This window comes from Amblyomma maculatum, chromosome 10 (assembly GCF_055883805.1).
Source record: "Amblyomma maculatum isolate TAMU_Amacu chromosome 10, ASM5588380v1, whole genome shotgun sequence".
Classification (NCBI taxonomy): domain Eukaryota; kingdom Metazoa; phylum Arthropoda; class Arachnida; order Ixodida; family Ixodidae; genus Amblyomma; species Amblyomma maculatum.
In genome coordinates, this window is record NC_139353.1 from 73,478,286 (window position 1) to 73,496,356 (window position 18,071).

Below are 18,071 nucleotides of genomic sequence, written 5' to 3' on the forward strand. Positions count from 1 at the left end.
AGGCTGAACTCTATTGGTAATGCAGTTAGAAACACATCGCATAACTTCACAAACACTATTCCTCATAATTTTAACCCCGCAGTCCATCGCCTGTATCTGTTTAGTCACCACAGAAGCATGGGAAATATTCGTTGGCGACTTGCGATACCGACCCCCCCCCCCCCTGTTATCTGCTTTTCTGAAGACGCTAATAGACATATATCGCCTCAACCCTGCTCCATGAAGCAGTCAAATTTCCTCCTAATTGGACTGCAATATTCCTATTGCTGGTCCATTTGCTTCTTGCTGCTTCATAAAAAATCGATAAGTTGGTCTTTAAGCAAAGCTAACTTCAAATGTCAACTTTCCCTGACACACAGCAAAAATTCTTTTTGGCCAAATTTATTTGCTCACACTTCCTGAAAAAAAAATGAAACGTTATCTCAATAGAGCGTCTATATCGCTGTTAAAGCACAGAGAAGAGAAAACAAACATAAACCCTGCAAGGAATAGTATCGACCAAACTGCGTATGTGGTGTGCCTGCCGCTATGAGCGAAAATCTTGTGGCGAAAAATCCGAAATGCTTTCATGCACAATGTGGCCATGGAATAAGGAGGCCTCGAGGGCACCAAGTCCGAAACGTCAAGGCCGCTTGTACGCGCACCAAAGTAGACACGCAACATCCATAACAAGCGCGGTGTTATGTCGTGATACGCTTTGCTGCCGACGCTTTTCGCGCCCGTCTCTTCGACGAAAGCGGTCCGTTTACGTCGAACCTAAACGTTTCTTTTGCAAATATCTCGAAGTCAACCCCTCTACAACAGAAAAATCCTTTCCCCTTCCGGAGATGTAATTAGTTAGAATAAAGGCGCTTTTACATACACAAGTTGCGAATTACAGGTTCCGACTAACCCCTAGCGACTTGTTAAGTTGCAGCTAGCCAGCTGCGTGCTGAATAAGTCTTTAGCTCAACACCAGCCTTGTCCCTCTACGACAACGCTCGCCACCATGGCAAATGAGGTTTTGTTACGCAGGGTACATGCGACCGGAAAAGCGTATTTGTTTCGTCGAGATCATAAAATGAAGGTGCATGTATACGTTCATGGTGCTGTACTATAATAAATTTAAGTGCAATGACTATTATATATTTTAATACAAGAGCACTAATCTTAAAGAGCCTTAATGAATATATATGTACAATATTTGATATAAGAAGCTGCCTGCTTGTCATAATATTCGCTGGACTGTTGTATACACCCGTGCTGTAAGCAAGGAGGGAATGGCAAATGCCAAACTGTTTGCAGGTTATTGCAAAAACTCAAAAAGTACTTACGGTATAATGCATTCAAAAGACACACTAGTAAATAATTTCTTTCGCAGCCCATAGTTGGTTCTGTCTGGCTGTTTGAAATATTTTGTGGCGATATTACAAACACGCATACGTGCTTTACGCATGCGTTCCCTTTTCAAAATACACTTTCACATGTATTTCCCGGTGGCATTGCCAATGCACACGCGAAAGTGATATCGCTGCCCCACATGCGATCTCGGTCTTTTTTTAGTGAATGATCTGCGCAAGCACTGCCGACAGTTTCTGGCGGCAAAACCTGTGCAATCATTTATGAATAATTCACCCTCACAAAGGAGAGAACCTGGCCGAAACGTTGCGAATAAACGTCTGTATTCTCTGCCGTTCGCGTGGCTTTACCAGATCCAACGTATTACCTGACGAAGGCCGGTCCCTACGGCCCACATATGCAAGGGTAGAGAAGGAATAGCTGCAAGTTAAACTGTTCCTCTTTGACATTGTGCAATAATTAACTATTTCATTCAGTTCAGTCGTTCAGTCGTGTCCGACTTTTCGTGACCCTATGGACCATGTCACGCCACGCTTTCCGATCTCTCACTTTCTTCCTAACATCACATAACTTCATCTGCAGTGCCTCGAGGATGCCATCTAGCCATCGCGTTCGCTGCCTACCCCTTCTCCGGCGACCCTCAACCTTTCCCAACATCAAATCTTTCTCCAGCGACTCCTCTCTTCTCATCAGATGACCAAAGTAGCTGAGCTTTAACTTTATAATTTGACCCTCCAATGAGCAGTCAGGGTTTATGGTCGACAATATCGACTGATTTGATCTTCTGGCAGTCCAAGGAACTCTCAAGAGTCTTCGCCAGCACCACAATTCAAACGCGTCAAGTCTTCGGCGGTCAGCCTTTTTCACAGTCCAACTCTCGCATCCATACATCACAACTGGAAAGACCATAGCACGAGTTATACGGATCTTGGTTGGCAGACTAATGTCTCTGCTCTTTACTAGGCGGTCAAGGCTAACCATTGCTCTCTTTCCCAGAAGCAGGCGTCTCCTAATTTCATGGCTGCAGTCTCCTTCCGAGGTAATCTTGGAGCCCAAGAAGAGAAAATCTGTCACAGCTTCCACTTCTTGTCCATTGATGCTCCGGGACTTGATAGGGCAAGACGCCATCAGCTTTGTCTTTTTAATGTTCAGTTTAAGCCCAAACTTCTCACTCTCTTCTTGTACGCGCATCAGAAGTCTCTTGAGTTCCACTTCACTTTCTGCCATTAAAGTGATATCATCCGCATATCTAAGATTGTTGATACGTTTTCCAGCAATCTTCACTCCAGCTGAAGACTCGTCCAGACCGGCCTTCCTCATGATGCACTCTGCATATAGGTTAAATAGGCAGGGCGACAGTATGCAGCCTTGCCTCGCCCCTTTCTCAATCGGAAACCGATCAGTAAGACCATGCCCAGTTCTGACTGAGGCCTCTTGCCCTTCATACAGGTTCCTGAGGAGACAGATGAGGTGAATTGGAACTCCCATCTCTTGGAGAGTTTGCCACAATCTTCTGTGATCTACGCAGTCAAACGCTTTCGCATAATCAATAAAGCAGAAGTAGATGGATTTCTGGAACTCTCTTGCTTTTTCCATGATCCAGCGAAGGTTGGCAATTTGGTCTCTAGTTCCTCTGCCCTTGCGAAACCCAGCTTGCACGTCCGGAAGCTCCCGATCCACATACTGCTGCAGCCTACCTTGGAGGATTTTCAACATCACCTTGCTAGCATGCGAAATAAGCGCGATCGTGCGGTCGTTGGAACAATCTTTGGCACTGCCTTTCTTTGGAATGGGGATGTAAACTGACCTCCTCCAATCCTGTGGCCACTGCAGGGTTGTCCAAATCTTCTGACATAATGTATGCAGAATGTTAACAGCGTCATGGTTGAGGTTTTGAAGCAACTCAGCCAGAATGCCATCAATTCCGCTAGCTTTGTTCTTAGCAAGGCTGACTAAGGCCCATTCAACTTCACTCTTCAGGATGCCCGGCTCGAGATCAGTAATCACAACCGTCTTATGTAGGGTTTGCACATTCGGGTCCTTCTTGTTTCATTATATCCTCTGTAATTCCTTACTATCTCGATTGTTGGACTTTAAACTTAAGTATGTATGTGATAGATGATTAATTTAATAAATAAAAATAGCACTTAAGCAACAAGTTGATTCGAAGTTAAAGAGAATAATCACTTATTTCGAGGTGACCTCCACTGACCCCTTCCGCACACAGCTGCCATCGTTGGAGCACATTCACAAGAATCCCGGCGACAATATCAAGTACACATCCATTCCTGCATGGGCTGCAGCTGCACCCACCTTCGAGTCCGAGGTTGGCGGCGACTGTGCGCAGCGTGTCAAGCATCTTGTCGGCATTTCGGCCGGCGACACCCCATCGCAGTCCCTCGGAGGCACGCTGCAACTCCTCGACAACGAACGCGCCCGTCACGCCCGTTGCACCGAAGAGCACGATGTCGAGCTCACGTGGGGAGCACATGTTTGCGCCGCCGCTCTGGGCGCAGACTGTTGCGAAGTGCGGCGCCGATACGCCGCGTCCCCCTCGCTGGCCTTCATCGCGCCTCGATACGCGCGCCCTCGGCCACTCGACGCGCGCACGGAGCGGCGGAGGGGGGCGTGCACATCGAAGTTAGGGTGCCTGGATGCTCTCTCTCGGGCGAGAGAGAGCATCCAGGCACCCTAATCGAAGTACCTCACCTTAACCTCACCTACTTGACCGTGTTCTGTGACGCCGCTGCGCGACGGCGTGAAGCCGGCAGTCCTTCAATAGGCACACTGCCTAGGTCGTGGCACTGCTCCGTGCTCGCTAAACAAAAGCGCTGCCACTCACCAGTGACCCTGTCCACTGGCGCTGGACAAAGATTCAGGTGCCCACTTTGAGAGGGTGTGTGTGTGTGTGTGTGTGGGGGGGGGGGGGGGGGGGTTACAGCTAACACTGCAACCAAACCTTTATGCTTTGTTGTCAAGGCTTCCCTTAATATTATAATTCTTAAGTCTGTGGCATTTCGTCAGGAAAACCATAGGCATGGGATCTACATGAACACGACAAAGGTCTAGTGGGGTCTGCTTTGAGAAGGAAAGGGTGGAAACAGAGAAAAAAGTAAAAGACCAGTCACGAATTTGCTGTTCAAAGCTCGCTTGTAATCAACTTGACTCAGATTCTGCCGAGTTCATGCATACAAGGCTACATATTACTATCCAGTCCCAGAGTGTTATGCAACATAAGTTTAGTGCTCCCTAATAATATTCCTTTAGTGTTCAGTGGAATAACTGAAAATCATAAAAATGCCGACATTTTTGATTGCCAGGTAACAGAATTGTCCTACGTTTTTCTCATTTGTCAAGTCATTATTTTTCACCTAATATAATTTATACACGCACAAAGTGTCTTTCCTTGAAATTTATATAGCATAAAAAGTTTAGCTCGACGCCAATAGAATTTCTCGGTTCTAGTTCCTTTTGTTTCATTCATTTGGGGATTAGTAGAGTAAAAGAAACGGTTCCCTTAACGCTAGTTGAACGTATTGTAGAAATAATAAATTTCACAAATTTAAGAAGCCGGCTGTGTAAATAGGATGTAAGGATCCTAAAGCTTTTCAGACAGCTCGTCCGCATATGTATAATTTTGTTTACTAACAACAGTATATTTACGCTGGGAGCGCACATCTTCCTCGTCCGATTAAATTTTTTTCTCGCTTGGTTTTTTCAATACCAAACTGGTTATTATCGTTTCATCATAATCGCCGAGAAATGAGATCAATCTTCTGTGTTAATCCACCCTAAATGCTCTGTAAACAATGTGTTAATTCACGTGCAAGCGATGGAAGGAACTCAGCGGCAGCGAGACAGTGAAATATTTCCAACGTGTTGTAAATGCGTTGCTATCGCCGCGCGAGCCGGCGCGACAGCCGAAAACAGGTTGTTGCATCGCCGCGGCAGAAATCTATATCGTTTCCGCTTGCATGTGAAGAAGGGTTTAGCCGCTGTATCTTTTGAATTCACAGGGCGCGTTAAGGGCTTCCTGTTTTTCAACCTTTCTAGACAGTCCCACCCAAACAAGTGTGGCAATACCCGGTGTAGGTTTAAAACCTGTAATCAGGAAAAATGTCAGTAACGTAAAATCATTCCGTAATAAGGAAATTATGAGCCTGTGCAATAAAAGTCTTTTCACCAAAAATGATTATTGGCACCACGGTTGTCTTCAAGGAATGCACTCCCTGCTTAATATTCTTGAATTGTTGTTTTTATTTATTTATTTATTTATTTATTTATTTATTTATTTATTTATTTATTTATTTATTTATTTATTTATTTATTTATTTATTTATTTCCATTATACAGAGTCGGAGTGAAAGTTAGTCTAGACTGCCTTTTCCAGCGCGGAGCCATATCTACAAGAAGCCACTTAAGTTCCTGGAGGAATTAGTTTGTATGTTGATCATGATCGTTGCTGTTAATGGTTTCTGTAAATGGAAGCTGCTCTACGAGACTACGGCCGCCTCGATCAGTTGTAGTGAAAACCTTTATCCAATGTTGGGAGCCTTAAATGATTACATCCCTGACGGGTCGGCTCTTGGCTTCGTGTTGTGGCCGGAAGTTGGTGCTTTCCAGCGACTCCCAAAGCCCAGTCCACCAGCCGCTTTTGAACGGCCGGGTGAGAGCTGCCTCGCATCCCTCGAGATTGGAGACTTGCCAAGTGGCTGGAGGGAGGAATTCCGAGCATTTGATCGACGCGCGCCGCCGCGCGCGCGCCGATCGTGGCGGCCGTGACGAGACTTTGTGAGGTCTTTATCTTTGCCGTCAATATTGTTCGGAGCGCTATTTAATTAACGTTTCATTAACCCTACTCAGCCTTAATGGTAACATGAGCTTGCCTCAAACATGGAACCTTTTCCGAGATCTCATAGGCCCATCTCAATCTGCAGCACCACAAATACATAACCTCAAATAACTAATTCACACTTCCCTTACACCGCCTTCAGAGCTACTTAAGGACCTCAAGGATATATACTTTTCACCTTACCAACCAACATCCCATCCGGACTATAAAGGACTCCCTAATGACCTAAGTCAGCCTATCACTGAAGCAGAAGTAATGGCAGAACTTCAGAATCTAAATACCTCCTCACCACCCGGATTAGACGGTATCACCAACAAAGCTCTGCGCTACTTAGACACCCCCTCCACAACAGCCTTAACCAACTACTTTAATGAATGCTGGCAACAAGGCACCTATTCAACCGAGTGTAAAGAGGCAAAAGTAGTCTTCATGCCAAGACCAGGCCGACCGCTTCATCTCCAACCTATTTTCCTCACTTCTTGTGTAGGAAAATTAATGGAGCATGTGATTCATACACGACTAAGCAGCTTTCTGGAAGAACAGGAGCTCCTGTACAACTATATGTCTGATATTCGTCCGGGTCTGGCCACTCAAGATGTATTCCTACAGCTAAAGCGCCATATCCTTGATTCGAAAAGTCGCTATACATGAGTTGATCCCAAAAAACATTTCAAATCAAATCAAAACAAAACAAAACAAATTTTATTTCTCTCCTAAATGAAGAAAGGGGGTAACGGAAAAAAGCTGCACGAAAGCAGCTTTACAAAGCCCGGCCCCCTTGGGCACAGTTCAGCAGCATTAAAAATATAAAAGCACTGAAATTGAGTTTGTGCATGCAGAAAATAGCTTTAAATACAGATTATGGTGTCAAAAATTACACAAGGGACACATTTGGTGGGCAACACTATACGGTGCACACGAGGCAACAAACAGTCACTACAAATATATATATATATATATATATATATATATATATATATATATATATATATATATATATATATATATATATATATATATATATATATATGTATGTATATATATATATATATATATATATATATATATATATATATATATATATATATATATATATATATATATATATATATATATATATATATATATATACACATACATATATATAAGAAATAAAAATACATAAAAGCATAAAAACGGGGACTCGTGGCTGCAGGGTATTGTTCAACAGTAGGCCACAGGCAATCAAACCTTTGTTACTTCATTTTGAAGAGAAATGTCAAGAACTAGGAATATTACATGCCCTCCCTGATATTGCATCGAGACACGATCCACTGCTGCCTTCCTGTTGTTTGTGATTTCACACTAACTCATTTTTGTAAACATAAAACACCACATGAACACATCCTGCAAGCAAAAACGGGATCTCGTGGCTGCGTCCAGAAAGCAAAAGATAAGGAACGAAAAGAAAGGCATTGCCGCGGAAACTACCAGGAAAGGAATGCATGGCTATAGAATTCAGGAAAAAATGATCGTGCAGATTGTGTATCGATATCGGCACCAACAAAAAACAAGGACGTTCAGGAGGGCGGCTATACGAAATTGATAAAGATTGATTTCCTTATTTTGTGCGGCAGAAACGCTCGATCCAAGAATTATTTTTCCTAGTATTATGGACATGACCGCGAGTTGCTAGGTTGAAAAATGTAAGAAAATACGTGTTTCTGGTGCGAGCGGCAGCCTTGTACTGGCAAATGAACGAAATGAATACATTGATGCAATCGGAAGTATGCCATAAGATGGGAAGTGGTATGAAGTATGATCAGGGCATGAAATATTCGCAATGACTCTAACAGCGCGTTTTTGGCACACTGTTAGTTTATGAAGGCTTGCTTGAGACGTGGCAGCCTAAACAAGATGGCAATCATTAAGTGTTGACAGAAATAAGGCGTTGTATATAACATTCTTCTTGCTCTGGTTGGTAAGCTATGACGGTGTCTATTTAATATTCCTGCAATTCTATTTCGCTTGCCGCAAACGTGTTCAATATGCTTATCCCATGTTAAGTTTCGGGGAAAAAAGACCCTAAGAGACTTAAAGTACTTCTATAGTTCAATTTCGTCATTTCCCAGGAACAAGTTTTCTGCCTTACTGACGTTGGTATTTTTTGTGCGATAAAATATTGCTTGCGTCTTTTTTTCCGTTAATTTTCAGGAAGTTATTTTCCGACCAACGCTTAATCGACTGCAATGCTATGTTTGCCATGAGTAGCATTTTATTCGGGTTTTCTCCCTTAATAAACAATGCGGTATGATCTGCATACCAGATCAATTGAACCTTCTTAAGAGTCAAGAACATATCATTTAAATAAAGGACAAATAACAGGGGACCCAGAACATACATGGCAAAATTACTTTTGAAAAGGAATTAAATTACATTACTAATTACTTTCCTGAAAATCGCAGAAAAGTAATTAAATTAGATTACTCATTACTGCTCCGAAAAAGTAATGAAATTACATTACAATTACTTCGACTGAGTAATTCAATTAGTTTTAAATTACTTTCTAGTTTTCATCCATGCAAAAACTAAGTAAAGCTAGTAAACTAAAACTAAGACGCACTATTCTGCTCAATTTTGTCTCCTTTTGCTGATCCGTCACGTTGGCTTCGGTTTGCCGAACGTCATTCCTGCTTTCGCGGCACTCTACTTTGTTGTCTATTGAAGGAGCAGTAGCGCACTTTAGTAAAAGTAATTTCGAAAGGAATTAATTACTTTTGATGCGAAATTACTGTCAAAACGTAATTCATTACATTACTAAATTACCAAACCAAAAAAGTAATTCATTACATTGCAAATTACCAGGAAAAGTAATTACATTACAGTAATTTCATTACTGTAATTCAATTACTGCCATGTCTGACCCAGAATACCCTCTCGAGGGACTCCGGCAGTTACTTTCTGGCAGATAGAAACTACATTATTGTGACTAACATACTGTGAACGATGTTGGAGGTATGATGTTAGGAGAGCATTGGATTTTCCGCGTATGGCGTATTGCTGAAGTTTCATTATCAATATTTCGTGATGTACAGAGTCAAATGCTTTTGAAACATCGAAATATATACCCGATGCAAGTTTATTATTCTCTAAGGCGTCAGTTATGGGTTCTTTTTGATTTAGGAGAGCTAGTTCTGTAGATTTAAATCAATGAAAGCCGTACTGACAAGGCGAAATAAGTGAGTGCTTCGCAAGAAACGAATAAAGACGAGTGTGCATAATCTTTTCTAATTCTTTAGATAAGACGGGGAGAATAGAAATGGGCCTAAAGTTGTTCACATTGTTTCTGTCACCCCATTTGTATATCGCAGTTGCCTTAGCTATCTGTATTAGTTCTGGAAAAGTGTTCTGTTCAAAGGCTAAATTATATATACTAGTCAAAAGCAGGCTATAAGATCGATAATGTACTTGATAGTGACAATTTGTATCTCATTAACGTCCCGAGATTTAGAATTCTAAAGATGATTGTATACGTGAACGACTTCATTCTCATCGGTAGGAAGGAATACCATGCTGTCAGAAATGCTAGTGATACAGTCAGAAGTGGGAGAGTAAGCTGCACCCGAGCTGTCGGTATGACCAATGGATATGAAATGCTTATTGAATGCACAAGACAAATCAGTGTTAGTGATAACTTCATTATTCATTTCGGTGCTAGTTATGATGGAGTTCATTGTTTCTGGTTGCCTCGTTCAGATAGGTAGCAAAGTATTCGTCCTTGGGAATTGTCATTTTTTTATATAAGCTATTCCTGTATGTTTTACATGTATTTAGAGCATTGATATCTTTGCTTTTGACAAATTTCCAGTAAAGGGTTTTTTTTACATTTATTTGGTTACGTAGCTCGCGTGTTACCCAGGGTTTTCGTAACTTTTTACACCTTCGTCGCACTGTAAAAGGAGAGTGTTTTCTGTAAAGGTTTGTGATATCCGACGCAAGAGCTTCGTACATGGCACTTACGTCCGTTCTTAAAAGAACGTGGTCCCAGTCATGACTATGAACTCGAAAAGAAGCTAAGGAAGAAGAGGTTACATTTTGTGTGTACAGTAATAGGAGCATCATTTCTGAGTGTGGAATGATATTTTGCATCAATTAAAGCGAAGGTAAGCAAGTGATCACTGATATCATAAAGAAGCACACCGCGTTAAAAAAACACTTTGATCGACATTAGTGATGAACAAATCGAGAAGAGTTTCGGACACAGACGTGACACGTGTAGGCACATTTATAATGTTTGAAAACCCGTGCGATCCTAAAATAGAAAAAAAAAACATTTTTGGCTTTGGCAGTTAATCATATCGCTGTTTAGGTCACCACCAAGGAAAAGCGATCAACACAATTCCCACTTTGAGTTATAGATTAATTCGCTCTCGCCCTGCCGTCAGATCTGCTGACCGTCCTGGTTAGCTCAATCGGTAGAGCGACTGCCCCGAAAAGGCGGTGGTACCGGGTTCGATTCCCGGATCAGGACGAATTTTTCTTTAACTACAAAGTTTCTGAGGAAGCTGTATAGCTTTCCTTTGTAGCCGTATGGCTGCGCTTGGGTGATATGCCAATGAGTATAATTACTCCCTTATTAAACAAAATTATGTTGCCGCCGTTCCGTGGGTAGCCTTCCGGCTGCTGGTCGTGGCATCCAGGTCACGCATGGCGGCGACTTCCGCTGCCCAGGTCGTAAGCCGCTGTTGAATATGCGGCTCCGAGCTGGGCAAAGCAGCCTCCCAGAGCTACGGGCTGTTTATTTGCCAGGAGGCGGGGGAAAGTGCGCTGGACAAGAGTACATAATGTGAGCATAGTCTGCTCGGGGAGAGCTGTAAAGCGTGCATTGGGGCGAGAAGGCACCGGGGTGGATAAGGGCAAAGCATGCAGGGGAGAGGAAAGTGTGGGCCTGTAAATGGCGCCATGTATTCTGTTCGATTTTAGATAGGGACTTGTGAGGGGGAGGGAGGGATAAAATCGGGAGTTGCGGTAATGGAGGGTGATGTGATGGAAGGCGAGGAGGGAGTCACGCGTGTTCATCCCGGGGTGGAGGGGGCCAGCTCGGTCGGTCATCTCGCGAGCGATAGAATTTGCCGCGTCATTTCGAGGGTGCCCTACGTGAGCCGGAACCCAGAAGAGTTGGATAGGACGGGAAGGAGGGGAGGAGTGCTTAAGAATATTGAGCGCAGAGGAAGAGATTCTACCCTTTGCAAAGTTGCGGACAGGGGTCTTAGAGTCGCTAAATAAGAAAAGGGCTGGTGTGCTGGCAATGACGAGGGCGATGGCTGCTTCCTCTGCGGCAGTGGAAGTGAGAGCAGGGATAGTGGCGGCTGAGATGGATGTTCGTGTATTGGAAACAGTGGCCAGGGCATTGGCGGGATGCGAGAGGTAGGGTGCAGCTTCAACGTACACGGCGTCAGACCGTGTACCGTACTGGCACCAGAGGGTGGAGGCGCGGGCGGATCGACGAGCGGCATGATGCTCAGGGTGCATGTTCTTGGGAAGGGGCTTGGCAGTGAGCATGGAGACGAGGGAGCTAGGCAAGGGATGGGTGACACAGACAGGAGAGACAGGGGTCAAGAAGGGAGGTAAGAAGGGCTCTGCCAGGGGTCGTGAGATAAACGATCGAGTTGTGCCACGCGATGGGTCTCTACAAGTTCTGACAGAGTATTGTGGACGCCAATCGCCAGCAGACGAGAAGTGGGGGTGGAAGTGGGAAGCCCGAGAGCCGACTTATAGGTTTGGCGGATGAGACAGTTCACCATGTCTTCCTCGGCACGAGACAGAAAGAGGTAGGGGAGGGAGTAGACAAGGCGGCTTATCACAAAGGCCTGCACAAGACGACGTAGGTCGTGCTCGCGCGTGCCGTAGTTTCGGTTAGCGACCCGCCGCATCATCCGTACCGTCTGCTGGACGGTGGTAGTAAGGCGAGAAAGGACAGTAGAGTGTTTGCCATTGGATCGGAGAAAGAGACCGAGAATACGGATGCAAGAGACAGAAGGGATGGGATGTCGGTCGATAGTGACGTTAAGGTTAGGAGATGAGGTTGGAACTATGCCTCGAGCCAGGAGGAGCAGGAGCTCCGACTTGGACGAGAACAAGCTAGCCCGGCCGTGCGAGCATAATCGGCGACCGTGTCCGCGCCCGCCTGGAGAGCGGCTTCCAACTCTCTGAGATTGCCGGTAGTCACCCAGAGGGTGATATCAGCGTAGTACGCATGAGAGAAGTTAGGTATGGTAGCTAGAGCACGTGCCATAGGGAAAGGGTGATGTTGAAGGGAAGGGGGGAGAGAACAGAACCCTGGGGGGTACCTGGATTTCCAAAAGGGAAAACGGGAGAGGAGAGGGGGCCGATTGAGATCTCAGCTGTGCGATGGGCAAGAAAAGCCTTGATGTAACCATGGATCCGGGAACCCAAGTTAAGGGTAGAAAGGGCTGACGCCATCTACGCCGTCTAGACGACCACCTCCTCACCCTCAAGCCAGGACCAGCCAGAGGGGAATGTCAACGAGTTCGAGCAGTGCTGGTGCGCGAGTGTGAGAGTGCGAGAGAGTGAGGTGACCAAGACACTCACACATAATCTGGCCTGCGCCTCTCATCTATAGAACATAGGGAAACAACCCTGTAAAAACTGGCGAGAAGTGTTTGTCGTGAGTCGTAAAAAGGAGACTGTTCCTCTAGTCAGTCTCCCACTAACTAACGCTATCATATAAATACTGTATATAAAGGTTTCCCATCTCACTTCAAAATCCGTTTTCCAGCCGCCTCCTCCTTGTTCCTGCCCCGACAGCCAGCCGGGCCTACAACACGCAACCTGTGTCACGACACCGGTGGGATTCACAGATACTGCGCCCTTTATATCCTGTAAATCAATTTCAAACGCCGCTGATGCCTGCTGTACTAACGCCTCCTAGACATCTGGGTCTGCTTCTCTTTTATGTGTGGTGCGGCCTTCGAGGAAGCGGTAAATGTAAGGCGCCGCACTGTGGCCTGGAAGCTGACCCCAGCAGGCGGCAGTTGTGGCAACCCTGTATTGTGGAGACGCCATAACGCTGGGCAGTTCGAAACTAAAAGCACACAAAAATGTTTCCGATGCGTTGTTGTTGTTGTCGTTGTGGCTGTAGGAAGAAGGAAAAGAAACTGCACGGGCCTTCTACTGGCTCTGTAGCTGAGCCACCTCTACTGCCTCATGCAGACAGAAGAGAAAATAGAGAGGAAAGAAAAGGAAGAGGGAGAGAAAGACGCGCGCCGCAACAACAGCAGTCATTCGCCACCGAAGCAATGGCGGGTGCAATGACGGCCTACTACAGATAAAACTTCGGTGGCAGGCAATCCCCCGCCGCAAGCGGCGGTGACCTACCTGTCCCAGCCCCATCAGGGAAGCGTCGGTCTACTCGGATTTCACCGACTCCGAGTACTGATTCGCCCTAGGCCCCCTCTCTCTCTTCCTTTCCTCCTCTCCGATGTTGCGTTGTGCGTGCCTGTGCGTGCCATGGTTGACAGTAAAGCTGCCCAGGTGGTCGAAATTACTCCGTAGCCGTCCACTACGGCTCCTCTTTCTCTCTTTCCACTTTCACTCCCACCTTCCTCCCTTCCCTTACGGCGCGGTTGCGGTGTCCACAGAAAACAAGTGAGTCAGTTACCGCGCCTTTCCCTTCCTATAAAATAAACCAGTTTTAAATCAGTAAAGCTGCAATGACGTCACGTGAATAAGCTATATACGCATAAATTCTTGGTGACGTCATGACCTGTCGTGACTGTACATCACGGACCCCTTGTCGAATGCAACCAGCATTTCATTGAAAACATCCAAGTTTACCGGCGTTTTATAATCCGTTTACAGGAAAGGAAAGCCGCAGTATCTGTCACTCGCGCAATACCGCTATCATCCTAACGGTAGACAAGGGGAATTATGAAGAGCGTTTTGCGATCCGGGGCGTGGCCGAATTGGTAAAGCGCTGCTCTAGGGATCCAAGCGATGGAGACTCGATTTCCGGTGGAGACGAAGCTTATTAATTTAACTCTCGCTCTAAAAAGCGTGACACCTCTGCAGACAACCTTCTGTCGACAATGGTGAGGCATGTTGTTGTTGTTGTTGAAAACTTTTATTGTCCAACAGAGAAGGACCACACCGCCTGGGCCGCTCTGTCTCACCCCCCTGTAAGGGGGAGGGGACTTAGCGGCCCAGCCGCACGGGATGGTCGCATTAGATGCTGGCCGGTTTGGTTTCGCCGGCGGCCTCTGCTGCCAGTTGGACGGCGGTGAGTTGGAGCTCAGGGTCTGAGCTTCGCAATAAGGTTTCCCAGGCTTCCCTACTGCTAATGTTTTGCGCCCTGCCTGGGGAGTAAGCGCACTCCCAAATTATATGGTCGAGGGTTCCTCTCGCCCCACACCTTTTACATTTATCGTCCTCGCAGTCCGATCGGATATGTTTATTTAGTACTGGGTTTGGGTATACTCCAGTCTGCAGGCGTCTCCACGCCATTGCCTGACCTCTATTTAACGCCTTGTTTGGTGGCGGGAAACGCCTCCGGCATTGCCTGTAGTGTTCTGTAATGTCTTGATACGAGATTAATCGCCCTTCTCTATTATGTTCTGCCTGAGCCGAGCCATCCTGTACAGCTCGGAGGTAGAGATCTCGAGCTGCACTGTGGGCCGCCTCGTTACCGCTGACAGATTCGTGCGCCGGGGTCCAGATGATGTTGATCGTCCTATCAATCACTCCTTGCGTTAAAATTTTGGTGGTGAGGGGGTTTACCCTCCCCCTACTGAAATTTTGGATTGCAGTTTTACTGTCGCTAATAATATATCTAGCTTTGGTGCCAACGCAAGCGATCGCTATCGCAGCTTCCTCCGCTATCTCGGTTTCTTTCCCTAGTATGGTAGCCGCCGTGATGAGGGTGCCTCCCCCATCTACCGCCGCTATGGTCATGTATCGACTGCGGCTGTTTCCTGCCGCATCTACGTAGGCAACTTCATTTGGGGGTTTGCTCCGATATATTGTTTCTATCGCTTCCGCCCTTTTCTGTCGCCTTTCCCTATTAAACTCAGGGTGCATGTTTTTGGGTAGGGGAGGGATTCTTAGGTGCGCCCTGATTTTCCTGTCAATGTCAACCCTTTCCTTTTGCCCCCTGTCTGTGGCTATTCCAAGGTTACTTAGCGTAGCTCTTCCCACTCGCGTCGTGCTGAGTCTTTCAAGTTGCGAGGTTTTAACCGCTTCCGTGATTTCTGAAATCGTATTGTGCAGTCCTAGGGCCAGTAGCTGCTCCGTCGATGTACATGTTGGGAGGACTAGGGCCTTTTTAACGCATTTTCTGATGAGCGCGTCTATCTTTCTCCTCTCATCTGCCTTTAGGTTCAGATATGGCGTGGCGTAGCCCACTCTGCTAATGATGAAGGCTTGTACCAATCTCAGGAGGTTTTTTTCCTTGAGGCCGCCTCCATTACGTGAGACCCTCCTGATGAGGTTTAATGTCTGGGTCGCGTGGTTTTCTAACTTTTTAATGGTGATCGTGTTCCTTCCGTGTGTTTGTAAGTGGAGTCCCAATATTCGTATTGTCTCTACTTTTGGTATCTTCCTTCCTTCCACGTACACCTGTGGGTCAGAGGGAGGTTTATTCCTGAGTGCCTTGTCATTATACACGCATGAAAGGCTTTTGCCTTATAGTATGATGCATTGCGCTACGCAAGTTCAATGTTTCCTCACACAGTTAATCCTCGCATTTTTCTCCTCCTTTAAGCATTAAGCTGTAGATAACCGCTGTGTGCGCACGAAGGTTCGAAATTCGATTAATATCAGTTTACCAAGTCAGAGTGAATGTGAATTAATTGAAACAAATATTTCGGTTTCCAACCGGCCTGCTTTCGCGCGCTTTCTTAAGAGGTACCAACCGAAAATGCATACACAGCTCGGCTCCGCAAAAAGTCCAGAGGCGTTAGGTTTGCGTGCCGCTGTGGTGCTCCAGCACAATAATGATAGAAGGGGGTAGAAGTTTTTTGAAGAATGGGGACACCCCATGGTGATCTTCAAAGAAGAAAACAGAAAACTAGAATTGAGATATATGCACTGCGACCCCGCCCCGGTGGGAACAGGCCGGATTGCATGAGCCCCTTGGCTGGGTAAAGCCCGCTCCCCGAAACAAAAAACCCCCCAAAACCTTATGGTACGGGAGGCCTTGCCTGGGGTAGCCGTAGGATGATGATGGTCGCAGGTTGAGGTCTGTACCCTCACAGGAGAATTGCACCTAGTGCATCCTTCCTTTCATCTGACAAGGCAATGATAGAATGAACCTTTAGGTTACCATTGTGCTTTATGGCATCACAGCTCATTTAGACGACGGTGACAATGCAGCGGCTGCACTATAGTGACTTGAAGGGGGCAATGCGGCGGGTGACGTATACGTGCCTTGTAAAGGGGAGGCGCGATCAGCGATGCAATTTCCGCCACCGCAAGGAGTGCTGAAATACTCTGCGACATTACTGCGGCCCGCTCAGTGAGCGCCTCACTCGGTGTAGGGCAGGGCGCCTCGATGCGCACGCCCCCCTCCGCCTTGGGGTAGGCCGAAGGTGGCGCTACTCGGAAACAGCCTCGCACACCGCCGACACGGCCTATAGGCGATGCGCAAAACGCCGACAACGCCGCCTGTCGCCAATGCCGCAAAGCGTAGGCGGGCTCGGGTCGGGCGCTGTTCATGTCAGCCTCTATGCGCGCGCGTCGCGTTTTCGTCTTTGGTCGTGGTTTAACTGATATAATGCCGCTGTCAATCTTTAGCAATGTCCGGGAAGAATTTCTGCGTAGTTGATTTTTCAAACAGACTTAAAACCTTGCCAGGAACACGTTTGTATAAGTTTCCAGTGATGCTTCACGAGAATGACGGCGGCCGTGAATCGTGGTTTTTCGACGCAGAAAGCAAGCAATTGCACCGAATGACATTTGTTCAGGTTAATGCCATTTTTTTTCGACGCGCTGCTACACGACCAAAGCTAATGCCATTTCCAAAGTATGGTAACTGCGATTGACATGCAAATGTTGGTGCGCCTTCAATATGTTGCGAATATCACTGCGCTGTAAACGAAAGCAGCCTTTAAATTGGCATTCCTGTCTTGCATGCCTTGTAACCAACCTGTTGATTAGGACTATCGATTACGAAGTCAGCGGCAGTGTCGGCGGCGTTTGTTTACGAAAGGGCACGGAAGGTGCGCACGTCTGCGCTCGACTGCGAAACGCGTACGAGTTTCAACAACGCATACACTTTGCGCACTAAAGCAAGTGTCAAGATCAACACGTAAAATAGGCAGTATCTAGTGTACTCGAACCTTCGAGTATCGCCCTATGGCGCAGCATACTACAGCCCCGTTGACTCCCGTACGTTTTCGCCAGATCGTTCGCTCGGCGTATTAAGGCCCGTCAAAAAATGCTTGTCCTCATCAAGAAAACATATGGCAAATTCGTAACGCTTGCCACATCGGATACCGCGAGCTTACCGCAACGACGCTTCCCGAGAAAGCAGCCGACGACGGCGCTCTGGCCGTGTGCTAGGCCCTAGTCGTCGCTATGCCTAAACGCCTAAACGGTTTCACATCAAAGCCGTAGCTGGAAGCGCTTTGGAAAGAGTAATTTTTTTTTATTCCTTCATCAAATTAGGCGCTTATTATCCATAATCAACAGAGCATGCGTTTCTGAAGGTGACGAAAGAAATTCGCCGTGTCGGCAACTCGGCGCCGACAGACCGCGGCAGCAGGAGCGACCTGTTCCGCCCGCGCTGGGTGCGGTGGCTACGGATTGGCTGGGAGCAATGGGTGCCAGTTTTTCTTTTTTTTTACGATGGTATTTGGCATATTTCACAAACATGACAAGCTGCACA

The 18,071-nt window shown here is 46.4% G+C and overlaps 1 protein-coding gene and 1 non-coding gene across 3 annotated transcripts in view; one reads left to right on the plus strand and one right to left on the minus strand.

The window, feature by feature from the left end:
• The window catches only part of LOC146176798 (saccharopine dehydrogenase-like oxidoreductase), a 62,203-nt gene extending 58,360 nt beyond the window's left edge, over positions 1-3,843 (minus strand). For both annotated transcript variants that reach the window (XM_084582961.1, XM_084582960.1), the window contains exon 1: positions 3,652-3,843. In XM_084582961.1, coding sequence (XP_084439087.1) covers positions 3,652-3,829 — 178 coding nt within the window. In that variant the 5' untranslated portion in view covers positions 3,830-3,843. The remainder of the gene's footprint in view (positions 1-3,651) is intronic.
• A 6,783-nt stretch (positions 3,844-10,626) lies between these two features.
• TRNAF-GAA (transfer RNA phenylalanine (anticodon GAA)) lies at positions 10,627-10,700 on the plus strand. Its single transcript has one exon. It is a non-coding gene; the product is annotated as a tRNA-Phe (tRNA).
• Positions 10,701-18,071: the final 7,371 nt, after the last annotated feature.